Here is a 27,687-nt window from a genome sequence, read left to right on the forward strand (position 1 = left end):
TACTGTCTAATGCAGGGGTGTCAAACTTGCAGTCTGCGGGCTGGATGCGTCACATGCTGGCTCCGCCCCCGCCTGGTTTAGCGAAGGGGAAAAAAGTCCCGATACGTCACGTGACGATGCCATGACAATGTGAGTTTGACACCCCTGGTCTAATGGTACTTCTCTACTGAGCATGGTAACCCATTTTGAGGGTCAACTTTAGCTAGTTTATAGATGATCTTATGTCTAATATCAGCAGCTGTGCTGTGTAATGGAAAGTAATGATGTGTCAGCTTCAGGTGTTGGCTGCACAGCCAATTGTTGTTCAATGTCTTCTTAAATTCTTGAGTCTGGGATGTAATGTGTAGTTGGTCTATTGCTATGAGAGCAGCTTCCACTTTACTATGTTGAAGTGTTGAGTAACTAGCTGTTTCTCCGTTAGTGTGGATGCAGATTGCCTGTCCATCCAAAGTTCATACATACATTTCATATACCCCCCCACCTATCATTAAGTCAGCTGTTGTAGAAACATCCTATCAATTCCAAGTTCTCTTGTCTTATCCATGTATGGTTTGTTCCAGTACACTTATCAGGTTGTTCTGGTTCTTCAACATCTGACACAGATTTTACTCACCTGGGCAATATCTGAGCTGGTATAACTCTCCTAGATTATGTTACTCTCATATTTTGAGGTAGGGAATCTTTGCCCAAGGACCCATAATATTAAGGTAGGTACCTGCCAGGACCCTGATCTCCAGTGTCAAAGGTGGTATCAATCACTATGCTATCCCCCTAGATAGATAGATAGATAGATAGATAGATAGATGGATGGATGGATGGATGGATGGACGGATGGATAGATGATGGATGGATAGATGGATGGATATCCTTGATCTTTTTTTTAAAAAAAAAATTCCCTATACCACCTAACTTTTGGGGAGAATAAAGTCAATTTTGGGATCCAGTAATTGTGGTAAGAATGGAGATACAAGATACTAAAAGATTCTGGGTAAATTAGCAGAAATTTCTTATTCAGAACCAAATTACTATATGAAAGAATATATCTTGTTCAAAAGGAAGCAACTTGGTTTCTATAGTACAAAGATAAAGCCTTCTCACCAGTCTTAGAATTCTTTGAGTGTTATCAAGTACCTGGCTTAGGTGACCTGCTGAACATCATTGATTTGGATTTGAACTAAGTCCCTTGTCATAACTTCAAACAATCCTATCATAGTATGAGATTAGATATGCTTTTGAGTTTGGTGGCTGCTTAAAGAATGGACTGCTGTTTAAACTGAATGACCAGCACTTATGGTTCTATATGGGGGACTGTTGCTTTTTAATTTAGAACTGATTTTGTGATAGCATTTAAGTCCTCTGCCAAACATTAAATCATTTATGGTGGCTAAAATTGAGTTTAGCCAATCCAATTGTCCAATTGTTAATCCAATTCAAAATATGCCAATATGTGCCAATTGGGCATGTGTCATCCTGCAGATGGTTAATGGGTTAAGTTAAAACCCCACCTTCTCCCCATGTTTATCTTGCTCCCTCCCTTCCTTTCTTTGTTCATTTTAACTCCACTTTAATATTTATTGTTTTAATATTTAATGCTTACCGATTGTAAACCACCTAGAGTCGCCACCAGGTGATGTGGTCGGCATATAAATCAAATAAATAAATAAATAAGGACTGATATTTGATAAAAAGCTTTAATGTTTAGATCGGAAAGATTAGCATCCTATAATGAAAGCAAGCAAGCTGTCAGGGTTCCAAGTAACACCCCCAACATGGTTTAATTACTCCGGAAAGAAGAAAAAATATGCTTATGAGAAATCTATGTTTATGTTCCCGTCAATAGTCTGTGGGAGTTTCCAAGTTGAGCAATCAATCACTAGATTGATTTTGATGGCTGTGATAGAGTAAGGCCAGGCAGACACAGTGGACTGGGATTGTGTGGTGAAGCTGTTTTGTTTAATTTAGAACTGATTTTGTGATAGCATTTAAGTCCTCTGCCAAACATTAAATCATTTATGGTGGCTAAAATTGAGTTTAGCCAATCCAATTGTCCAATTGTTAATCCAATTCAAAATAAGTAGATTTCAATGGTTTGCTTATGCATATATAGAGTGAATGAAGTTAGAATTACTAAATGAATGGCACAAAAGAAGATTGAATGGGTTGGCAGGAAGAAGAGGACTGAAAAATTTTTTGATTTAAAAGAACTGATGAGATTCTGAAAAAGGGAAAGCTAGTAGGTTTAACATACAGAAAGCAAGGCATGAAGAAGTGGGAGGGTATGGCAGAATTTTGCAAGTATATGAATGGCATTGTGAAACGGATTTAGCTATCTTTTCATTTGTTTCTTGTGTCTTTAATTTCTTAGGTGTAGTATTTTTTCTGTTTCTCCGCATTTTGCATAAAAGAGCTTACCTTTAATGGAATAATGTGCATTTATGTCTATCTATGTGTGTATTCATGTCATGTCATGTCATATCATTATCATATGTCATGAAGAAGTCCAAAAGTATCATTGCAAACTAGTGGAATTGGGATTAAAATGGCAAATTCCCCTTAGCCTAAACTAATGTACAGTGATACTGATGGGGTCAACAAAATATCTACTATACAGACACACTGATGAGTCTGAAATAGCAATGACAGGCAAGGAAACAATTTTAGGTAGATAGTGAAATAAAATATCAAATATGTGGTTACTGTAAATCTGGTTCACCCACTTTTAAGTGGAAGCATTTCAAATAACTCTAATCTCTTGAGGAAAAGCAAACTATTAAAAAATCCTGAACTTCCCCCTATCTTGTACTTATTTAAATTCATGGATAAATTCCTTTATAAAAACTCATAGTAGTTCTTCATAGGGAGTTCAGTAAAACTTTCAGAGAACTCAGACTTTAGAGCCAGTCAATTTTCCTGGACAGGGATATCATTGAGTGGACTTCCAAGCTATTTTTAACCAAAAGGGTAATATTTTCTTCTGTAGTTGTATCATGCAAATTAAACTTTTTACTCTCCAAAGAAGGAAAAGATGTATACTTACATGTCATTGTAATATCAAAGTTGAAGTTTGCACTATACAAATATTGTAACTACTTTAGCCTTGTATATTACCTTTGGTCAGAAAACTTGGGAAAATCTTAATGAAGACAAGAAAATAAATTAAAAACCTACAAGGAATTTTCTTCTATATTTTGGTAAGCAAAACACAGCAGTTGTACTTTTGAATGAAAGTTATACTAAGCAGTTTTCTTAACAATTATATATAGCATCTTTTAAAATGATTCCTTGTTTTAGGCTTATGAAATGAAAATGAAAAGAACCAACAATCCTTCAACAGCATTCTTGGCAACAAGTCTAGAAGATCTGGATAAAATATTGCATGGTGGAATTGCCTGTGGCAGTCTTACAGAGGTAAAAGGTGGACATTTAACTAAACTTACTTCTATCTGTTTATTTAACATATTTTCAGTGAATATTCATTTATGGTGTTAAAATATGAGGCATGAAGGTCATTCCCACATATCATTATACTATCTCAAAGTACTCTAGATGGTATACAGCATCGGCCTTAAAAAATACATAGAATAATAAATGCTCGATTTTTTTTAAAGTGTCAAAACCAAAACATAATCAGAAAAAATAAAGGCAAGCCCCAAATAAAATGCCAGATAGGTGCCACAGTCAACATGGACAAAAGCAGATTGGAATAGAACAATTTTAAGATGTTTCTGGAACTGTGGCAAGGTGGGAGAATTGAATGTATTTCCTGGGGAGAGTGTTCCATAAGGTGGGGGTTGTTAAAAAAGAAGGCCTACTGCCCCCACCCTGGCTCACAGATCTCATGAAGGGAGGGATCTTTTAGCTGGTCTTCTCTCTTTGACCATAGGACACCAGCAGATTCAGTGTTGCCTGATGTCCCCTGCTACTCCACCATTTAGAACTTTAGAAATAATAATCAGCATGTTGAATTGGATGTGGAAGTCTACTAATAACCATTGCAATGACTTTGTAATAACTATGCAATTTATATGATATTGGTAGTATCATGACAATAAACATGCCATTGCATTTTTTTTTTTTACCAGCTGTGGCTTCTGGGTTGTCTCCAAAGACAGCCCCAGATAGAGGGCACTGTAATAGTCTAGTCAAGTGGTGATTAAGTTTGGGCCCTTCTGCTCCTGGTTGGTTTAAAACTGATGAATCAACTGAAGGCAGACATAATCTCCTCAGCTATAACTTCTGTCGCCTGTTTGAGCAGGAGTGATGGATTCAGGAGCACTTCCAAATTGTGAACCACCTTCTATGTGGGAAACTCTGCAACCACATGCAGAGTAACTACTAGGACCAGGTTGTGTTTTGTCTCATCCAGGTCTTTATAGCCTCATCAGTTGTGGTTATTCTCTGCTTTAGTTACCTATTCTAAAACATAGGAGTCAATACCTAGACTGCAGTTTTATCACAAAAGAAGAGTTTTTTTATTCCATATTTTTGTGGCTTCATTTAAAGAACTGATGCTGAAAAAATTTGCTGTTCATTTTTATGACTGATGATGTGGTTGGAAAGTTGGGACTTGGATTTACTTTTTCCCTATTGCCAGTTCTTATCCTGATTCTCTGAGAGTCAGAAAAATGTTCTGGCACTAATTCCCCAGCATGTTTAAAAAAAACCATTTAAACAAGGAATTGAATCATACCTTTTTGTGATTATTCATTGTTTGTCTTGAAAATAACGAACCATTACATGAAAAGTGGCATTCTTTCTATAAAGAAAAAGTTAAATGTTGTTACTGTAGGGAGGCATTTTGTACCTAGATTAAACATAGAGTAAGATATCTTCAATGAATTCTCAGCCGTGATGGGATGACATTTTCAACATTTTTCTCTCTTTTTCTGTTCATTCCATCAGTTTCTAAATGAAAGAATATACTCAGTCAGATTTTTGTGGGAGAGAGTTAAGCCACGCTCACATTGAAATCAATTAGTAATAGTAATACTTTCTGTAATAGTTTCTGCCAAAATGTGAGATGATACAAATACACAAATATTTGTTAATAAAAAATATAAACCAATAGACTGGTTTTGAAAATAATACAGAAATAAATTTTCATTGATGATAAAACTTAAGATGCAAATGGTTTGCAAAGTTTGTGAATATATGCCAATATGTGCCAATTGGGCATGTGTCATCCTGCAGATGGTTAATGGGTTAAGTTAAAACCCCACCTTCTCCCCATGTTTATCTTGCTCCCTCCCTTCCTTTCTTTGTTCATTTTAACTCCACTTTAATATTTATTGTTTTAATATTTAATGCTTACCGATTGTAAACCACCTAGAGTCGCCACCAGGTGATGTGGTCGGCATATAAATCAAATAAATAAATAAATAAGGACTGATATTTGATAAAAAGCTTTAATGTTTAGATCGGAAAGATTAGCATCCTATAATGAAAGCAAGCAAGCTGTCAGGGTTCCAAGTAACACCCCCAACATGGTTTAATTACTCCGGAAAGAAGAAAAAATATGCTTATGAGAAATCTATGTTTATGTTCCCGTCAATAGTCTGTGGGAGTTTCCAAGTTGAGCAATCAATCACTAGATTGATTTTGATGGCTGTGATAGAGTAAGGCCAGGCAGACACAGTGGACTGGGATTGTGTGGTGAAGCTGTTTTGTTTTGTTCATTTGATTATATACTTTGTCAAGAGGAGCGTTTCTGATAACAATTCTGTTGTTTCTGGCAAGGCTGCATTCTTAAGTTAAAGTTAAAGAAAACATCCCAAATGAGCTAAGAGCTTGTTAAATTCTGGCAGCTATTCCAAGCAATGTATGTTTGTATTTCATAATCATGTTATTCTGAGTTTTTTTTTTTAAAAAAAACTTTATAACCCCCCTTTCAGCACTTTGGGGGAAAACAAGAAACAAAAAAGCCCATGGGAAAAATGAGGAAATAACTTTTATTAAATTTTCAGCCTCCAAAACTTAACCATCTCAGTTGGAAATGTTATATTTTTCCATATATTACTAATACTTCAATCATTCACTGTACTGGACTTAAGACTTGAACCATCAACTAAGCATACAAGGTCTTAACCTGTGTTGTAAGTAGTAATTATTGTACTAGGGAAAAGAGAGGAAAAGATGTCTGAGATCCATAAGAATAGCAAAATGCAAATAGAATTTAGATGGTAAAAATATCCGGATAATTGCATTTATTTAGTTACAAATTTGAAACAGAATCAAAACATTCAGAAAGCTGCAAAAGTTGCTCCATGGATATAGTACTAACCACAGTGCAGCTTTCTGAAAGTTTCTTCCTTGTCATGAGATATGGCTCAGACTTTAGGTATCAAAGAGACAGCCTAACCTACCAAATCCAGATCAGGAATCCTAACTCGAGGTGTGGTGGTGAGAAGATATGAGAGGAAACAGTCTCTTTTTGAGCTCCCCTTCTTTGAGATGGCCTGCCCCTCCTCTGCCCCAATCTCACAGCCTTACAAAGGCAAGTAAAGGTTTGAGGGATTGAAATTATAGGCACCATAACGGTTTTATTGTTTTGTATATATGTTACATATTAATTTTGCTATTATAGTCCAAGTTATGCAAAATTTGGTGGAAATGTATTAGTAGAATGTGGTTTGTTCAAGGAATATATGTGGGTCAACAGAAGTAAAACTAGCTATGTCTATGAATGTACTTTTGTTTATTTTATTATATATTATATTATAAGGGTTGGATATGTCTGGAGAACCCTAAAAGGTATAATAAATGGTGTTAATATAAACTAGATTTGACTGTTTCCTTATCTTTTCTTATATCATGCCTTTAAATTATTTGGTACAGCATTACTATATTTTATTTGAAAGAAATGGATGTTTTAAACATATATGCTTCGAAAAATAATCATGTATGGTTTTAAGAATAACATATTTGGACATTGCATCATATTCTCAAAATCTGTTATCTCAAAATCTATTACTTTTGCTCTTTTTTAAATCAACCTGAAACATGGTATTGTAAAAATACATGATAGTACTGAAGTAATGTGATGTGGAGTCTAAAATTAAAAACAGTAACTGCAGGTTTACAGAAAGATTATAATGCTGTTTGTGCCTATTTCTGTTATTAGATAACGGGTCCATCAGGTTGTGGCAAAACTCAGTTCTGTATTATGATGAGCTTGCTGGCCACAATGCCCACTAACATGGGAGGATTGAATGGGGCAGTTATTTACATTGATACAGAGTCTGCATTTACTGCTGAAAGGTAAAGACTGATACAAAAAAGTATTCACAGCTTTAGAAGACATGTTTGATTACATATATAGTGCACATGCAGCCTGGAATTAGTTCAAGTGCCATAGTGTTGTTTTGAAGGTGATGAAAGATCTAAGTCAAATTCCAGTATTGTCTCTCTTCCCTCTGCCCAATTACATATTTTGCCACCTCCAAACATAGAGACCAGATTTTGTACAGTCCAACACTCTTTTGCAAAAATAGCCAGCTGTATTTTTTTGGAATTTACCACCCATCGGCATTAAAAGAAAACATTGCTTTTCTAATGCTAATAATTCAGTGAAATTCCCACTAGAGTGCAGTCCTGATCCAGTTGAATTTAATAATGAATCTATTATGAGCATCTACAGCATTCTCGTTTCCAATCCTCGTAAGGATAATGTCACCAGATTACTGACAATTTGTGAATGCATTTGAGTATATTTGTTAAAAGAGAAGAAATATTTGTTAAGTTTTTAATCATTTATGTAATTTAGTTTAGGGCTGAAAGTTCATTTCAAAATAATTGTTAAGATTGTCATTAAATGCTGCTCCTTTGTGTTTCTTCCACTTGGCCTTTCTGTGATGGGTACATAAGTATTCCATTGCTCACTTTCAAAGAGGTTAAGCCTCTGACTTTTCCATTTATGATTCCTACTTCTCTCTCTCTCTCTCTTTCTCTCTCTGTATCTCTGTAGTTAGTGAAAAATGAAGAACCGGCAGCAGAAGACATTGGTGCAACGAGTTTTCCACATAATAGGGAATCTCTTGGTAGTTATCTCTGCTTTTAGTGTTAGAGGTAGTTCTCTTCCTCTGTCAGTGATCTAGCAGGTCTGGTCTTCCTGAGTGATAGGTGATCTAATTCCGGCAAGCTAGTTGATCAGGTGGATAATTGGAAAAATGAGGGGATATTTATAGCTATCTGCTCTTCGTTATTCATCTGTATTTATTGCTATTCTTGAGAATCAGAATATGCTGCTTAGTATGAATTTCACAAAAATTTGGGGTGGGATGTATTTAAAGACATGTTGAAAAATATGAGAAAGAATCAAATATATACATTGTTTATCAATTTGTGTTTACTTTTCATTGAAATTTTCTGCATAGATAATTTCTTTCATGTTCAATTGATTTCTGAAAATCAGTGGTTATCCTTTCTCAGTAATTTTCTTTCGGCCCCAAACAGGCTTGTTGAAATAGCACAGCATCGATTCCCACATTATTTTGCTACAGAAGAAAAGCTGATTGCAATGACAAACAAGGTTCTTGTCTATCAGGAGCTAACCTGTGATAGCGTACTAAAAAGGTAAGCAAACTCTCTCTTGAGAGAGTTTAATATAGAATATGAAAGCCAATTAATATCTGAACCCTTACTGTTATATTTGGATATAACATATACATACAAACAGACATATACACATATGCGCGCGCGCACACACACACACACACACACACACACACACAAACAAACAAACACATACACACATACAACTTACACAGGCACACATACATATGAATTGTTGTTATTTGCGAAGTCATGTCCGACCCATCGCAACCCCATGGACAACTTTCCTCCAGGCCTTCCTGTCCTCTACCATCCTCTGGAGTCCATTTAAGCTCACACCTACTGCTTCAGTGACTCCATCCAGCCACCTCATTCTTTGTCGTCCCATTCTTCTTTTGCCCTCATTCTTTCCCAGCATTAGGTTCTTCTCCAGTGACTCCTTCCTTCTCATTAGGTAGCCAAAGTATTTGAGTTTCATCTTCAGGATCTGGCCTTCTAAAGAGCAGTCAGGGTTGATCTCCTCTAGGACTGACTGGTTTGATCACCTTGCAGTCCAAGGGATTTGCAGGAGACTTCTTACATATGAATAGACCTAAATAATACAGTATATCTCCATATCCTTAGTGAATGACAGTCTGCTAAAAGATTTTTTAAAAAATATGTTCTATCTTACTTTTTTGACCTACAGAAAAGAGCAGTATTGAGGATTTTGTATGTTGGGGAAGCATTTTCTTAGGTATATTTTTTTAAGTAGGTGATCCAGATAGATTGTTATTTCACACCTCTCTTGATGTGCAATGTCATTTCTTTGTAGGATTTCTTATTACTTTTATTTAAACTTCAAAAACATTACAATTAATGTTTCTTTAAAAAAAGAAAGCCATCGTATAGTATAAAAACTACAGTATGTGTAATAATAGCAATATGTACTATATTTAAAATAAAACAATGTTTATTTAATTATAAGATTTGTAGGCTGCCCCAGTGTGTAGATAAGTAGTCCCTTATAAATATAACAAATAAGGTAAAAAAACAAATGAAATAATATATTAAATTATTTAAAAACAAAACAATAACAAAAAACCTTAAGATGCAAAAAACTTGTATCAAACTAGAAAATCAAGATAACGAAGTAAAAATCCAAATATCTAACTTATCTCTTTTTCTAAACTATGCTTATAAAACTCATTTAAAGATTTTTTCATTTGTATGTATTTATTTATCTAAGTAGCTAGTAAGATGTTTATGTTTGTTTGTTTATGTTTTATTAAATTTGTATACCGCCCTACTCCCGAAGGACTCAGGGCAGTGAACAGGCACAGGATAAAATACAGAAATACAAAAGTTAGAAACAATTTAAAACCAAATTAAATAATTTAGCCCATGACAATTAAAATCCCAATAATTTAAAACAAATTAAAATTTCAGTTTAAAAAATTTAAAAGAAAGGGGAGAAAATTAGGCCAGGCCGGCTTGCTGGAATAAGAGGGTCTTAAGAGCACGGTGGAAAGTGCGCAGATCCGGATCCTCCGTATCTCCTGGGGGAGCTCGTTCCAGATAGTGGGTACCCCCACAGAGAAGGCCCTCCCCCTGGGGGCCGCCAGTCGACACTGCTTGGCTGACGGCACCCGGAGGAGCCCCTCTCTATGAGAGTGTACTGGCCAGTGGGAGGCTGTTTGTGGTAGTAGGCGGTCCCGTAAATAACCAGGTCCTAAGCCATGGAGCGCTCTAAAGGTGGTAACCAAAACCTTGAAGTGCACACGGAAGACCACCGGGAGCCAGTGCAGCTCGCGCAGGAGAGGTGTCACACGGGAGCGCCATGTTGCTCTCATAACCACCCACGCGGCCGAACTCTGCGCCAGTTGGAGCCTCCGGGTGCTCCTCAAGGGGAGCCCCATGTAGAGAGCATTACAATAGTCCAGGCGGGAAGTGACGAGGGCATGAGTGACTGTGTGTAGGGAGTCCCGATCCAGAAAGGGACACAACTGGCGAATCAGGCGAACCTGATGAAAAATCCTCCTGGTCACAGCTGTCAAGTGCTCTTCTAAAGACAGCCGTGAATCCAGGAGGATTCTCCAAGTTGCGAGCCCTCTCCGTGGGGGCCAGCGATTCGCCCCCAATAGTCAGCGATGGCGTCAACTGACTATATCGGGATGTCGGAAACCAGAGCCACTCGGTCTTGGATGGGTTGAGCCTGAGCCTGTTCCTCCCCATCCAGATCCGCACAGCCTCCAGACACCAGGACATCACTTCAAGGGCATCGTTGGGGTGGTCCGGGGTGGAGATGTACAGATAACATTATTTAATGTTTTCCAAGTTGAGCTTCAATTTTTAAAAAATGAACTTAAATCTAAGATGTGTGAGAGACTTATGGATACTGTGCACATAAATAGAATTCTGGGCCAAATTGTAATATATAAGTTTTAGGAATACATTTTCAAGGCAATAGTTTTACAATTTACAACTGCTGTTACAATTGATTTGGGTAACACTGTAACCAACATTATTGAAATGATTAATAGAAAGGAAGTATGTAGAGAGAACCCAGGATGATATGTCCAAGTTAAAATTATTATTTGTAGCCCTTTGGAGCTTCATCACTGGATAAAATTATCTGAGTATGAAAGATAGGCTGGATCTTTCTCTGGGCAAATGGCAATAAGAACAAGATGATTCATGTTGAAGATAGGAACATTCATGGAATACTATTTGTAGTAAAGTAGAAAAATTTCTAGGAAAGTACTGAATTATGAGGAATTGGCCATAGGATCAAATAAGTCTCAGTTGATTCCAAATACAGAACTTGGCTCTGGAATGACACAATAACAAAAATACATGCAAAATAAAATCTGAGTTCAAGTGCAAATATAAGCTTCTAATGAAAGATTACACAGGGATTAAGTACTCTAAGATTTAAGATCACTAGAATGAAGTCAATAATATAATACTGTGTTTCCCCGAAAATAAGATCCTGTCTTATATTTTTTTGAACCCTGAAATAAGCGCTTGGCCTTATTGCCATGCACTCAAAATCCCGATTGGGCTTAATATCAGGAGACGTCTTATTTGGGGGGAAACAGGGTAACAGAAAATCTCAGACAGATTCTTTGTGTTAAAATTAGCTGACTGAGTTTTTTCAAAAGCTATAAATGTCAGGTAGTATTGGAGAAAAATCACTAAAATATACTTGTGGTACTATTCTACTTATCATTCTTGAAATGAGACTGTTGCATGACTGGGTCACAGTACTGGTTAACAAATTGTTCAGCTTAAATATCTCTTGTTGGAATTGACTTGGCAAGGTGAATTTCAATAATGTGTAACCATAGTTCCATGGTAGGAATTCCTTTTTAAATTACTCAATAGAAGGCACACATTAGTAGTAGTAGTAGTAGGTAATTGAATCCCCTGTTAATATAAAGGATCTCTTTTGTGGCAGCCTTCAAGTTTATGTTCTTATTACTTCCATAATAAAATAAAATCTTTAGTAAGTTGCCAGAATGATATTAATAAAAATTACAAGATATGCATATATGCAGATTCAGTGGTTGGACTTTTCTGTAGTAAAACAGATAATATGCCATTCAGACGCAAACAACTGCATTAGGATTTCAAAATGTACATATTAAAATATAAAAGTAACAAACATTTGCAAACGCATATGCCACGGAAGTACACTTTCTGATATTGGCTGCAGTTACCTGTTGGACAAGGGGATGCGATGACTCAGCGGTTAAAGATGCTGAGTTTGTCAACTGGAAAGCTGATAGACCAGTTTGAGACCCAAGTGCCATGCAGCAGGGTGAGCTCCTGTTACTTTCTCAATTCCTGCCCACTTAGCAGTTTGAAAATATGTAAATACAAGTAGATAAATAGGTGGTATTTCGTGGGGCGATAAAGCGTTCCATGTGCCTTAACCTATAATGCTGGGCATGTCTTTGGACAACACTGCTCCCTTGACTAAGAATTAGAGATGAGCACTGCCCCCTAGAGTCAGATATGACTGGACAAGGGAAACTGTTATCTTTTACCTGTTGGACATGCAGAAGTGGGGGATTGTTTATTTAAACTGGAGGCCTCGGGTACATATAGCAATAGCAATAGTACTTAGACTTCTATACTGCTTCAGAGTGCTTTTACAGCCCTGAGTCAGCATATTGACCCAACAATCTGGGTCCTCATTTTACCCATCTTGGAAGGATGGAAGGCTGAGTCAACCTTGAGCCAAATTGCAGTCAGCTGGCAGTCAGCAGAAGTATCCTGCAGTACTGCATTCTAACCACTGCGCCACTGTGGCATATGAATGTATATACATGCATTCATATGCAGATATGGTGCTTAATTTACTGATGTGAAGAAATTGAGATTGTTTCAAGGCAACAAAGTATCTGTGCACACTTATGGAGTTTATAGAATAATCATGCTACAAAGTGTTACTTGATTTAAAAAATATTATACCAACATATCTATTTGTTTTTGAGCAACAATTTAACGTTAACTTCAAGAATGCCTTTTCAATTTCAATTTCCTAGCCTAATTTGGATTTAGGATTTCCTGAAAATTTCTCTTTCAGTTACTGATCAGGTTCAGCCCTGCTTCAGCCTTTCAAAATCAATCAAGATCCATTTGCAATTAGAATCTAGAAAGGTATGTAGATATTTATACCAAATTCTACAATTGTTATTTGGGTTATTCTTTCTTCCCCCCAGAATTAAATCTTTGGAAGAAGAAATAATTTCTAAGAACGTTAAACTAATAATAGTTGACTCTGTTGCTTCAGTAGTCAGAAAAGAATTTGATACAAAGCGTCAAGGTAACCTGAAAGAACGAAGCAATTTATTGACTAAAGAAGCTTCAATATTGAAATACTTGGCTGAAGAGTTTTCAATACCCGTAAGTTTTTTTTCTCTATTTTTCGTATGTGAAGTATTTTAAAGCCTTTTGTATTTTCAATGATTTAGAATGTCTGAAAACTTACTTGAAATACTGTAATACATACATTTTTTTAAAAATTGCTTGACAAGAAGACTAATAAGGTAGTTTTTCTCATGTAGAAGAAGGAATAATGTTTGTTCTGGTTTTCTGATCACAGCATGAACAATTAATGCTATCTTTTGCAGATTTGTCCAAGGATATTAGCATCCCGTGTTCTTATTCCTTAAGATTAGCCATTTGCTGATGAATCAAATCTTCTTGTAGAAATAAATTGATGGATTATATTCTGAAGCATATCTGAGATTAAATTATTCCACTATGGGGATGTTTGTAACCAGCCTTAGGAACAGCCCATATGATTCCGGATGGTAGTACAACAGGAAATTCTCATTGCTAACATGGCAGATTAGCTATTTCTTCTTTATGAGTTTGCATCATTAAGATACTACATGTGGTATTTGAGTGAATAGTCTCGAGCATTTTCAAGTCAGAGATGCCTTGCATTTTTTGAAAGTGGACTCTGAAACCTAAGAAGAGATCCCAAATTATTACCAGTTAAGAGGGGGTACTGCAGAAATACTGTTTCTCTCCAAAAAGAAGGCCAGGTCTTATTTTCTTTTGACCCCCGAAAAGAAGAAAAGAAGAAGGCTAGGCCTTCTTTTTGGAGGGTTCTAATTATTGATTCACTTCATGGCGGTGGCATCAAAAGCCTTGCCCAGCAGGAGCCCACTGCTGGCCCACTCCAGATTGATCCGGAGCTCTGTTATCGGCTGCATATGCCTTCTGGCAGGCATCTAAAGGCAAAACGGAGGCAAGGGCAATGCGTTTGAGTGGTGGCAAGCGGCCATAGAAGAAGCTGCTGCAGAAGAAGGTGAGGCAGTTGTCGGGGTGTGCGAGGCCTGGTAAGTAGGGCAACTCCACCCCCCCATCCCCACCCTAGCTTATTTTTTTACCTGTGTGCCTCGCCCCACCCCCTGCACCCCAGGGTGGACGGGTTCTTAATTAGGGCTAATTTTGTGGGTGGGGCTTAATTTGATCGCATGTGCTCAAAAACGTGACAGGGCTTCTTTTCAAAGTGGGTCGTCTTTTTGGAGAAACACGGTATTACAACTTTATGATCACAACCAGAAAGGAGGAGTGCAAACTGAGGATTCAACAATCCAAGTTTATACTTTATACAGAGAAATAAAAACAACTAGCACTGCATAGAAACCAGCCAACAATCTGTTCCAGATTCTTGACTAGGTCTACCGAACTGGAAGATTCAGTAGTAAGGAGTTATTTAATTAGAACCTTTCAAACAATATATAATACATTAAAATTATTGTCAAATTTGTAGATTGCAGCATATTTTGTTAGGAATCAGAAGCAAATATTTGGAGCCAAATTGATGATCTGTGCTTCTTTCAGTAAAACTGCCCAAACTGTCAGATTGTATGTTTGTGGGAATAATGTAAATACTAGAAACTGGATTAAAAATTAGTTTCCTTAGTTTTAGACTACAAGAAAGATGTATATTTTCATAGGCTAATTTTAGACCACATCAGGTGCAAGCAACTAGAACAGCTCAAATAAATGGTCAAAGAGCTTTCTTTAATGATGAACATTAGCATATAAGAATCTCACCAGACTGCATGCCTTCCCTTGAAAAAAGGCTGATATACTCCTAACCAGGGGTGCTATTCAGCAGGTTCTGACAGGTTCTAGAGAACCAGTAGTGGAAATTTTGAGTAGTTCAGAGAACCAGCAAATACCATCTCTGGCTGGCCCCAGGAGTGGGGAGAGAATGAGGATTTTGCAGTATCTTTCCCCTGGAGTGGGGTGGGAATGGATATTTTGCAGTATCTTTCCCTTGGAGTGGGGTGGGAATGGAGATTTTGCAGTATCCTTCCCCTGCCACGCCCACCAAGCCACACCACGCCCACAGAACCAGTAGTAAAAAAAATTGAATTCCACCACTGCTCCTAATGCCTTGACTTCAAACGCTTCCTACCCCTCATAGAGTCCAAACTGGAATGTCTTTTAACTCCCTCATATCAGGGCCTCCTGTCCTTCATCTGGTGATTCTATCACAACCATGGGCAAAAAATGTAAAATATTGAAGTATACCCTAATCACTGGAATTCTTAAATTCCTACTTGACCTATTGAACATTTTTCCTCTAATAGTGATTCGGTTTTATATTCAGATAGAAATTCCTTTTCTAGTATAGAACAGTTGTATACTGGATGCCTGGAAAGCTACTGTTCAGCAGTGCAGTGATGCAAGTCACATAACTTTAACCACGATCTCCGGATAAGCCAAGAAGCCCTTCCCAAGATCAATGTCCCTTGTGGTGATGATTTTTTGTGGGGAATTTTTGTTGTTTTCTTGATCAACATGAATAAATTTGGATTTGAAAGTATAACAAGCTAAATAGCTTCTACAAAGAATTTTTATGGATTTTGTGACCTTCTCTTACATTACCTCAACATAAACCAAATCCTTATGCTGTTTCTGAAGGATTGACAGTTTTATTTATTTTTAATCTGTGCCTGTATTTTAGTTATAATATAATCCAGACATCAGTTAATGAATCATTTGAGTTTCATAAAAACAAATTCATTCATCTCAATGAGTTTAAGTTGCATGACTTTTTTTTTGAAGCATATATGTTATATATGATGAAACAGCCACTAGATGGTGCCTGTTTATTATGTAGCTAAATTACAAGAGGATACTCAAGGCTTTCCTTTGTTTGGCAAGCATTATAATGGGAATTAAAAGCTTTGGTTCTTCTTTGTTAAAATGAAGCTAACACAGGAATTGTCTAATTTCCCACAATGCTGATGCCCCTCTTCACCTGAGCTGTACATTGTGAATATCCAATCAGGTTGAGCACATTAGTAAGGTTTGATTAGTTCTTCATGCATTCATTAGGATGCAAATAGAATTTACCTCACAATCATAATCTGTTTTATTGGAGCCTACAATTATGAGAATCCTATTTATGTTTAAATAAATGGCAAGTAGAATTTTTCAGATCATGCTGCTTAATATTGTAACATCCAAAGTTGATGAGATTTTTGTGGAGAGAGAATGTGGAAGATAATTTCAGTTGTTAAATAAGTGAAGAGGGCTATGTTTTAAGAAACTCTTCATTTAATTGTGTTACCAAGAATGTTATGACGAATAATAATTTAATATTAAAAAATATAGATCTAGTGATGTGGTGCCCTAGTGGTGAAGACGCTAGTCTCCCACTTGAAAGGTTGAGAGATCAATCTTACCAGATGTTTCTCTCCTAGAGCCCAAAGAAAAAATATCTGCTGCAAAATCGAGGTAGGCATTAAGAAGGGCACCCGGTCAGTAAATGCTCAGCTCCATCCAGTCGCCAATAGGGACTACAGGGTCATAAAAAAAGAGATTGTTTTTAAATTAAAAGACACAAATATGTTGTGAGATAAAACTGCAAGGAAGAAGTATTAGTGTAAATCAATAGAGGGTACCAATGTAACCGCTGCACCCAAAGTCTAGGAATAACCATTGAAGTATCTTCCAGATATTTTGGACTAAAGTGCTTATGAACTGTAGCCAGCATGGCTGCTGGTCAGGGTGATAAGCCTTGTATCCCAGAAGGCCTCAACCTGTCTACTGTCTCTTTTTGGAATAACTGAATGAATTAATGTATATCATTTTATGTTTATGTTGAAGAAGCTGCATTAGTTAACAGTCCATTTATAAGGCACCCACAAAATAATATTTTTTAACCTGTAAATCCATCTTTGGCCACATGAACTCAAATGACCATTAAGATTGACCTTAGTGGCCCTGCTTTACATCTTTCCATTCTAATAAGCAAAGTAATGATTGTTCACAGTAAGTGATTCATCTGTAACATCCTGTTAGTAGAATTTCTTTTTCAGACAATATTATTTCAGAAGTAACTTCTAGGAAATAAAGGGGAACTTTGTATTATTCTTTTTTAATTTACTTTGTCCAGTCAAATTCCATTGTATTCGTAGCCCTGATTGAAAAGAATCTGAAACTTTTAAAATAATAAAACTATTTGTTGTGCTTATTCCAGGGCCAAAGAGACATCAAGCATTTTTTGGTTGAAGGAAGTTGTATCTAGGGAACGATTTTAATTCCTAAAGAGCTTAAGAACAAATTCCTATTTTCAAAATTTTGGGGGCATTACTGTTTCACCATTTACATAAACAACCTTCCGCTAACATTTTGAGTTTGGGAGAATGTTTATATTAATCAGTACGAAGAGTTCCTTCCCTGTAATTTTATTTTTTCTGAACCCATTATCTATTCTGTGATATGGACAGAATATAATGAAAAAGTTATACATGGCATAATTTTGAAACAGTTATTATATTATGTGCCTTGTAATCAAATATTGTTGATCTATTTGATTAAAAACAATTGTGTTATCCTGCTTTTTTTTTCCTAAAGAGAAACTGACTTGCTGGGTGGCTGAAGTTTGGTCTTTGATTTGTAATAAACAGAATGCTTAATATGGCCATATGTAAATTGCTGAAATAATTCAATTTGGAAATCTGTAGATGGCCATGGTATTGTTGATGGAAATTAAAGCCCATTTCCTTTTGAAGTCTTTTATGTTCCTTCATACTGCTTTGCCCAATTTACATTTTTCAGATCTTCTGTGACAGTGGTATTGAAATTCTGTTTATTGTATAATAAAACATTGTATAAAACATTGGTTAATCAAACCAGAGAATGATACCTATGCAGTACTGAGGAATCTTTTTTTAAAAAAAATGATTTTGAAAGAGATGGTTAAAATTTTGCATGTAAGAAAAAGTGTTTGCTTATTTGCCTAATTTTGTTTCTTTTGTTTCTCCTGTGTTTGCACATAAAGGACATTTGTGTCTATGTGAGTCAGTGTTGACTCCTGGTCATTCCCTTGACAAGTTTCTTGATAAGGTATTTTGGAAGTGGTTTAACATTGCCTGCTTCCTGGGGCTGAGAGAAAATAGCTGGCCCAAGGTTCTCAGCTGGTTTTGTATTTAAGGCAGGTCTAGAACTCAGTCTCCTGGTTTTTAACATGGTGCTTTAAACACAACACCATTTTGCGATATCATTGTTCCGCTTTACTTTGGTTTGATCAGCTATCATTTCATATTTTGTGTCCAATTCTAGGAACTACATGTTATAAAGCAGAAGAATTGAAATAAGGTCAGAGAAAGACAGTGAAAAGATTAGGAGCTGAAACAGAGAGACTGACGGAACTGGACATGTTTAGCATCAATAATAAAAGAGGGAAAATTAATATATTTTAAATGTTTGGAATGAAATTTCACTTAACAAATTCATGACTTTTTTTTTATCATTCCAGATTGGAAGATATGTAATAATAGATGTAAATTAAGATTGGCAGATTGTAGTTGAATAAACCAGTTCCTTAGAGATATAATAGGCTTCTCAATGCTTGATTTTTTGAAGCATCAGTGTTTATGGTTGAAAACTGCACTCAAGACAGTTTTATGCATTTCAGTGTTTACCAATAATTTGATTGATTTCTTTTTCTGGAATTGTCTGCATAAAGCAAATTTATTTGGAATTTAAATTTCTGTTCAAGAGATTTTCTTAATATCAAAGTCTCTGCTAAAAATGACCAAGAATTGATAATAAAATTATATATAATGTAATCCAATAATACTTTTCCCTCTTACCTATGGCTATCAGAAGATTGAATTGTTCATAGAATAGTTTTCTATTATCTACTGGGAAAGTTCCTACCTTGTTCCAAGAAGTTCTTGGATGAGAAATGAAATGTCTTCAAAGAAAAAAAGGAAAGTCCAGTTGCCTCTCAAAAAAGCACCTTTGGGACAACCATGACCTTGATGACTGAGAATCTCTATAGACATTTCCTACCTTATTCTGCCATAGACTGCCACTATGTCATAAAGATGAGGAGACTGTACATTCTTCTGATCACTAAAAGTGGTAAATTCTCATCAAAAACAACAAAAAGCTCTTGCCGCCTCCATAGCCTGCCCACTGCTTTGGCAGCGCCTTGTGCAGCACAGTTAAATTTAGCATGCTTCACAATTGGGGAGACAGTGTTCCCTCCTCCTCCAGACTGGGCCAGTGTCTCGGGAGGGGGGGAGCAAGTTGTGCGTTTTCCCGAGCAACCAAGGTGCATGCAGCACCAACAAGGGCCAGAAGAAGCGCCCGTTAGATGAGGCAAGTACAGGGGTGCTTTGGAATATGGAATATGGAGCGAGTCTCCATCCCCCGCCGTTGCCCTTATCTTCTCAGGCCAGGCAAGGAGTGAGTGGGAGGGGAGGGCGAGGGGCAGGACCAGCCAGTGGTGGGTTCAGCCAACAGGGAGCCACAGTGGGGGGACAAAAGAGCTTCATTTATCTGGGAACCAGAAATGACTCTTGATTTAAATCATATGGTAAAAAGCACCCAAAGAAGAAGAAACCAACAAAAAAACCAACCCCCCCCAAACCCTTGCCTGTTTTTGGAAAAGCTTCAAGTGGGAATAGACACACAGCCAAGAGAGAGAGAGAGAGAGAGAGAGAGAGAGAGAGAGAGAGAGAGAGACATCGAGTTGGCCACTCCCACCCAGGTTTTGTGGCTCCCGGTGTTTTCTGTGGGAAAATGGGTCCAAATGGCTCTTTGAGTGTTTAAGGTTTCAGACCTCTGCCCTGTTTCAGACCTCTGCCTCTGTGTTTTCTGGACAATGATGATGATCATTAATCAGTGTTGTGGTGTATTGTACAGGTAGTCCTTGACTAATGGGAGCCTCTTTGTATAAGTAATAGTTTAGTAGTTGCAGTAGACGGCAGTGGCCAGGGGGGCTTTCCATCAGGTTCGCCTGATTCGCCAGTTGCAACACTTTCTGGACCGGGACGCTTTGCGCACGGTCACTCACGCCCTTGTCACCTCCTGGCTGGACTACTGTAATGTTCTCTACATGGGGCTCCCCTTGAAGAGCACTCGGAGGCTCCAACTGGTCCAGAATGCGGCCGCATGGGTGGTTATGGGCGCAACTCTTTGTGACCACATGACACCCCTCCTGCACGAGCTGCAGTGGCTCCCAGTGGTCTTCTGGGTGCGATTCAAGGTGCTGGTCACCACCTTTAAAGCGCTCCATGACATAGGACCTGGGTACCTTCGAGACCAACTTCTGCCACCAATAGCCTCCCACCGGCCAGTCCGCTCCCACAGAGAGGGTCTCCTCTGGGTGCCATCGGCCAAGTTATGTCAGCTGGCGACACCCAGGGGGAGGGCCTTCTCTGTGGGAGCTTCTGCCCTGTGGAATGAACTGCCCCAGAAATGCATAAGATCTCCGACCTCCGTGTATTTTGCTGTGTCCTCAAGACCCTGCTGTTCCACCAGGCCGGGCTATCAATGTAATGATTTTAAATTGGATGTTTTAAATTTTTGGGGTTTTAAATCTGAGCCGAAATTATTTAATAATTTTAATTATTTTTAATTGATGTCTGTTTTTGTGCTTTTAATAGGCTGTACACCGCCCTGAGTCCTTCGGGAGAAGGGCGGTATAGAAATAAAATTATTTATTTATTTATTTGTTTATTTATTTATTTATTTGTTTGTTTATTTATTTATTTATTTATTTATTTATTTATTTATTTATTTATTTACATATATATATATATATATATATATATATATATATATATATATATATATATATATATATATATATATATACACACTGTCCTGCACTGAGCCTCGGTGGCGCAGTGGTTAGAGTGCAGTACTGCAGGCCACTTCTGTTGACTACTGGCTGCCTGCAATTTGGCAGTTCAAATCCTATCTGGTTCAAGGTTGACTCAGCCTTCCATTCTTCCAAGGTGGGTAAAATGAGGACCCAGATTGTTGGGGACAATATACTGATTCTGTAAAACCACTTAGAGAGGGCTGTAAAGCGGTATATAAATCTAAGTGCTATTGCTATTGTGAATGACAGTCTTTCTGTGTTGGACAGAATTGTTTGAAAGACAGCTTGAAATCTTCAACGATGGTCAATTTTCAGAGTTATGCTTCCTAAATAAGTTTTCCATAGAGGCTTTTGCAGCCTTTGGTAAGTGGTAAGTAAAAGTTTCTAGGAGACTTGTGAAGTATCATTCTGTTCCAGATGAAATAATTAAAAGAAAGGAACTGGCACACTCTGTTGCTGATTTTCTGCCTTGCATGTGATTTTGTTTAATTAACAAAATGAGCTTTGAATCAACATGCTGTCTTTGTAGGTTGCTCAACTATTTGTATGTAAGATTAGATAAAAAGGAATTAATCCCTTCCCCTTTTCTTTCTTTTTCAAATTTGCAATATATCATGATAAAGACTTGTCTTTTTTTAATGCATTTAGCAGTTAGAGTACTGCTTTTTAGCTCCTTGTCTGGCTTTCCTTTTTAATACTGCAATTTTTAGACTGGGTCAGTTTTATAGTATTTCTTTATTTCACATATTTATGTTCTTAGCTTATTAATTAGCTTGACTATTTAAATACCTTCTCTCACCTCTCTTACCTTTCATTCTGGAAGATATTTTGCATACTGAACATACAAAACTAGGTGCTAAAAGCACAAGAATAAAATCCATAATCTTGTGGTATTAGGAAGATAGATAATTTTTTCCACCTAAGGTGACTGGTCTGTAATTATGAAAAATATGTTTTGCAATATGATTTAATCATTCCTAAGGATTTATATTGATTTTATCAGATGTTTGAATACTTTCAAAAGCATAGAATACTAATGATTATTTATTTGTTGTAATAATACAATCAGTCATCTATTTGTCTGTCTGTCTATTTATCTCCTTTATTCCCAGGAATTTAAAATAGACAATGTGGAATGAGTTTTATAGGTGAGAATTACAATTTAAAGCTGCTTCCTAGTATGCAAATGGTGGGGAGTTATTTGTTCAAGGTTTCCACTTACTCATATACATGGCATTAAATCATTGTTTAGTTTCAAATTTGACCCAGAACTATCTTTTAGAGTAGGGGTGTCAAACTCAAGGCCTGGGGGCTGGATCCGGCCCACAGAGTGTTTAAATCTGTCCCACCGGGCCACCCTAAAAGCAGCAAAGGCCTGCAGTGCCTCTGCCAGTGAAAACGGAGCTTGAGAGCCCGTTTTTGCTGGCAGAGCTCTTGGGCCACCACAGACTCCCCTAACATGAGTGATGTCAAGATGGCCACGCCCACTCTGACCATGCCCACCTCAGCCCCCCAGGTCAAACACAACCGTGATGCGGCCCTCAATGAAATGGAGTTTGACACCCCTGTTTTAGAGCATTACTTTTGCAGTTTTGAGATGTCTGAAATCCTTTATAATGTTCATGCACAGTAAGTCGGAGGGAGAAGATAAGATGTTTAGTGCAACTCAGTGAAAAATATCTGTATTGGAAATGGCAGGCTATATCTCCATTATTCATAATTGTTGGCAATAAACAAAATGAAACCTGAATACCCCATAAACCAAGCTAAGCATAACTAAAAAACAAACCAAATTAAGGAATGCAAATATATTTGACTTTCATTGTATCATTTCATCTACTATGGCCCTTAACCATTAAACAAGGAAAAAAATCAAATAATAAGTGTTGTTCCTAATAATTCTCGTTAATAATTTTTATAATGAATGTTTCTATCAAGCAAGAGAGTAACTTTATATTTGATATTAAACCAAATAATATTCGAACTATGACAAATATTATCCTAGCTATTGATTCACTTTATTTGTCTATAGTGATTCTCAGTCATCCAGAGGTCGTGGTTGTCCCAAAAGTCTTTTTTCAAGAAGCAATTGGACTTTCTTGTTTGTTTGTTTTTTTGAAAATATTTCACTTCCCATCCAAGAAGCTTCTTCAGCTCTGACTGGATGGTGGGGAATGGAAGGATTTATATTCCTTGCAGACAGCTGGTCATTTGCATTCTTTTAGAGGGTCATTGAGGCCACTTGGAGGTTTGTCTGTGTCCACAAATGGGTGTGGAACCTTCTTGGAACTGCTGAAAGGACTGTGTTGTGGAGCTGTGCTTTCTGCAGGATGTTTTTCTCTGCCCTGTATTCCTTCACTGTTGAACACAGGTGCAGGCTGTTGGGGATGAGTCTGTTTTGTCTGCATCTCAAAGTAAAGCACATATGGTTCCCGTAATCTGCATTTTTTTTTTTCTGGAAGTCAGAAGAAGAAGCTTCTTGAATGAAAAGTGAAACGTCTTCAAAGAAAAAACAAAGTCCAGTTGCCTCTTGAAAAAGCATCTTTGGGATCCACGTTCTTTTGGTTTTTAATTTTTTGAAAATCATGCTCTAGATTTCATTTCAGCATTGCCTTTCCAAATTGCACCTTGGAGTTGATGATTCTTGGGAACTTTTAATTGTTGAACAATATTTTCCCCTTGGCCTTGTCCCATAAACATTCGGTCTATATAGAAAAAAAGCAGTGGCAACTAAAATCTCATCCTTGGACTTCTCTAGTCTTCTACTTAGCATGGGATATATAATCAGGCCAAAGCACTCATCAACATGTAGTAGACACAGAGCACCAGTTGGGCCTAGACAGATCCCCAAACCTTATCACCAGTGAATCCAACAGGTGCTCTGCTTTTCCCATAACATACTTAAGCAATCTCAAAGTGCCTAATGACCAGAAGGCCTTCACTCTGGTAAGGTGTCTGGCCCGCCTTTGGCTGTTCTTGATCACCAACACAGCAGAAAACAGAGCAGGTACTCTTGCAGTACTTGTATTGCAGAGACAGTCATACTAGTCTCATCTCATCATTACTGCACCATTATCCAGGGCACAGGACAATTCTGTACCTCCCTGCTGCTTGGAGGTATTAATCCCGCTACAATGAACAGTGTTGCCAGGTTTTGTACAGCAATGCTTAAAATCCAGCAGATGATGGCCTATGCCACAAACTACTCTTAATGAGCCTTTAGTTTAAGAGTGCTTTGTATTGAAATTGATTTAGTTTGTTATATGCTTACTTTTATGTTTCCCTACATTTATCTGATATTCCTATCCCTCCTGTTAGATTTTTTAGGGTCCTGGTTTTATGTGTCTGTGGATAGACGTTTTAAATTAGACTTTAATGTATCTTCTATGTTTTTTAATCACACACATATACTTTGTTTTTTAAACACACGCATACTTATTTATATCTTTAGCTTCTCCCCCCCCCCTTGATTCAGCATTCTGGCTGGGGGATAGTATTTTTTTAAATTATTGTTTGTATCTCATCCCCTAGCCCAGTGATGGCGAGCCTATGGCACGCGTGCTGGAAGTGGCACACAGAGCCATCTCTCGGGCACACCAGCCGTCACCCGTTGCTTTTCCGGGTTCCAGCTGGTTCCATGTGTGCATGTGCATGCCAGGAAGCTGAGCTTTTGGTTTTTGTTGCACACATGCGTGCCGGCCAGCTGGTCTATGCGCGGACATGCGCGCCACAAACCAGAAAACCAGGTGACGGGTGTGCATGCCCTAGTCCAAGCCTCTGTCCAGTGTAGGAATCAACTGCTACAACATCCTGGTCAGATGGCTCATTCCATCTCTGTTTTAGTTGCTTCACCAAAGGAATGTCCACCATCTTTTGAGGCAGCTTGAGTCGAACAGCTCTTATTAATTGCATTTTTTTTCACAAAGTCCAACCAAAATCTGTTTCCATGCTATTTTAATTGTTTCTTGTTCTATCATTGGAAAAACTTTGAATTGTTCCACCCCATCTTCTATCTGACAATCCTTTGGACGTTTTAGAAGACTTATCATGTTTCATGTTATGAACAGAAACTGACACAACTTCTGCATGTTCAGAGTTTGACACGTCTTTCTGCAAATTTAACTATTTATGTGCCGATGTTTACAGAATCAGAATAAGAAAACAGTTTTTCTTAATACCTTGTAGAAGTTGTGTCCATCTCTGTTCAGTACAGCAGTGATCTTTTCCACATCATTGAAATCACCCCAAGAGTCCTAGGCCATTTGGGGTGAAGGTTGCTTTTGCCAACATCAGAGTGGTTCCAGTTTTTGAAGCAGGCTGTGCAAGCTTGAGATGCAATATGTTTATTTTTGAAGCTCATTGAGATCAAAGCACAGTGGAATAAGCTCATAGTTTTACAGTCCAATCAAACATGTCCTGCAGGCTTTGGCCTTACTTCTTGACGTGCAAAGACATGTTGCTTTCTCTTTTCCATCATTTTGAGGCTTAGTGGCCTCCCATGAGGTTGGAATCCTAATGTCACTTCTTCTCTTGTCTTTTGCTTCAGAGTGTTTTTCCTAAAATAAGTTAGACATTTTGAAAAGGATATGAACTACTTTGGTTTCTACAATCATATTTTTATAGAAACATTGTCGAAAAGGATAATGTGACAAATAAACAATCGGATGCTTGTGCATCCTGAAATTCAGTCTAAATTGACTTGAGTAAAAAAAAAATCCTCTTTTCTTAAAAAAAAAAAGTGAGTTGATAAAATTCAAATCATAGGTTGAAAGGGCATAATTACAGTATTATAGAATTATAGAATCATTGTAGGTCATAGTATCCTTCTCTATTGATGTTTTTATGTATGAAAACTCCTTTCCCTATATATAAAACTACCATTCTACCATTAGAAACTCAGGATCTTTATTATATAAATCAATTTTTAAAGAAGATCTTCTGGATTCAATTTTAACTTTGAAGTCTGGCTGATCCACAATTGATAGGTCAAGCAAAAATAAATGGAATGCATGTAATAAAAATGTCATCAAATTTCTTCCAGTAAATTTATTTGAGTATGTGTATGTGTGTTTCACTGAGCATTGCCTAGCAGAAGGAAACATTTGTTAGTAATGAAGTTTTAGAAATCTTTATAAAATCAGCATGAACTCAACATTTTCTTATCTTTCTTTAGGCTTACAGTTACTTCTCTTCTTGTTAGAGAAGATTTAAAAAATATCTGGAAATATATTCAAGTGCGTATTACTTTTAAATGCTTAGTCTTACTAAATAAGGGTGAATGTATGTATTCATTTTGTAATAATGCTGTTAAGTTGCATAAGAAATTATCTTTTAGGCAAGAATTCCAATTCAGTTGCTTGAACCTCCAACTGGATTAGATGCTTCTGTCTGGGAATTGTCTATCATTAAATAGAGCTTATATGGGGAGACAAAATACAAGATAGGCTCTTATGTTCCTATTACAAATTATTTTGTTATTAATAGAAACTATTGTTGCTCAGCAATGTAAATTAAATGGTCTACTAATGTGAAAAGATCTCTACAATTTCCAGTTGTTGAGCAAATGAATAAATAGAATGGCTGAGAAAGAACGTATGTGCATTTACTGCTGAAAAATGAAATAAAACAAAAAGCTTCAGAGTATACTTTTAAAGACATATAAGGGAAATGGGCCAATTAAACTCTGACATTTACTTATTTAGAAACCAGAATTATTTCTGGATAATTATACGTAGGTTTACATTGCAGGTTTGTTTAGCTTTCCTAATTAGTTTTTTATAGCATTATTATTAGTACATTGGATGACAAGTTGGGGTTTTCCACTTGATTAATTCTTTGTTTTTTTTTTCTGAAACAAACAAGACCTTTACAAGGCATACTGAAAGGACAAGGATAAGGACAAAGCACAAGAGACAGGTTTCACAAATCTAGAGACTGAAATACAGCCTAGAATGATGACTTGATATGAACTATCTTTAGGACTAATTGACTGGAGATACTGTAGACCCTTGGCAAATAAAATAAAGAGTAATTTGTTATTTAGAATTAATACATAAAGATATTGCATGCTTTCCATTATATTATTGCTTGCCACTATCTAGAGACATTGTGACAGTCTACCCTAATTCTATCAAATTGATTATCTGTTGATCAGTATGTTCTTATTTAAAGTTTAGCACCTTTAAATGCTCTTTCTTTTATATGTTTATTTTTCAATCTTTTCTGCTCATAAGAAAAAAAAGACTCATCCTACTAACTGAAAGATAGCAGTCCTTTTCTGTAAATTGATTATTTTCCCCAGTTTTTTCCAGTTTTGGAATTTGATGGCAATCCTCCTTGTAGCTATGTTGTTAGGCTCTTGGTTACTCTATAAATTTTTATCTTGTATATATTGTTAGATTACACTATTTTATTAACATACCAGTAGGTATCATAATATCCAGAATACAACCCCTCATTTAATTATGTACTGGCCGAGTGTGGGTATCTATAGC

The 27,687-nt window shown here is 36.9% G+C and overlaps 1 protein-coding gene across 1 annotated transcript in view; it reads left to right on the forward strand.

The window, feature by feature from the left end:
* Nucleotides 1-27,687, forward strand: part of RAD51B (RAD51 paralog B) — a 352,771-nt gene that overhangs the window by 21,101 nt on the left and 303,983 nt on the right. Inside the window, exons 4-7 of the mRNA XM_070938226.1 lie at nt 3,292-3,408; nt 7,121-7,257; nt 8,452-8,571; nt 13,260-13,443. Of these exons, the coding sequence (XP_070794327.1) occupies nt 3,292-3,408; nt 7,121-7,257; nt 8,452-8,571; nt 13,260-13,443 (558 nt within the window). The remainder of the gene's footprint in view (nt 1-3,291; nt 3,409-7,120; nt 7,258-8,451; nt 8,572-13,259; nt 13,444-27,687) is intronic.

The sequence above is a fragment of the Pituophis catenifer genome, unplaced genomic scaffold (assembly GCF_029215685.1).
Source record: "Pituophis catenifer annectens isolate HBS135680 unplaced genomic scaffold, rPitCat1.0.hap2 SCAF_1, whole genome shotgun sequence".
NCBI lineage: Eukaryota > Metazoa > Chordata > Lepidosauria > Squamata > Colubridae > Pituophis > Pituophis catenifer.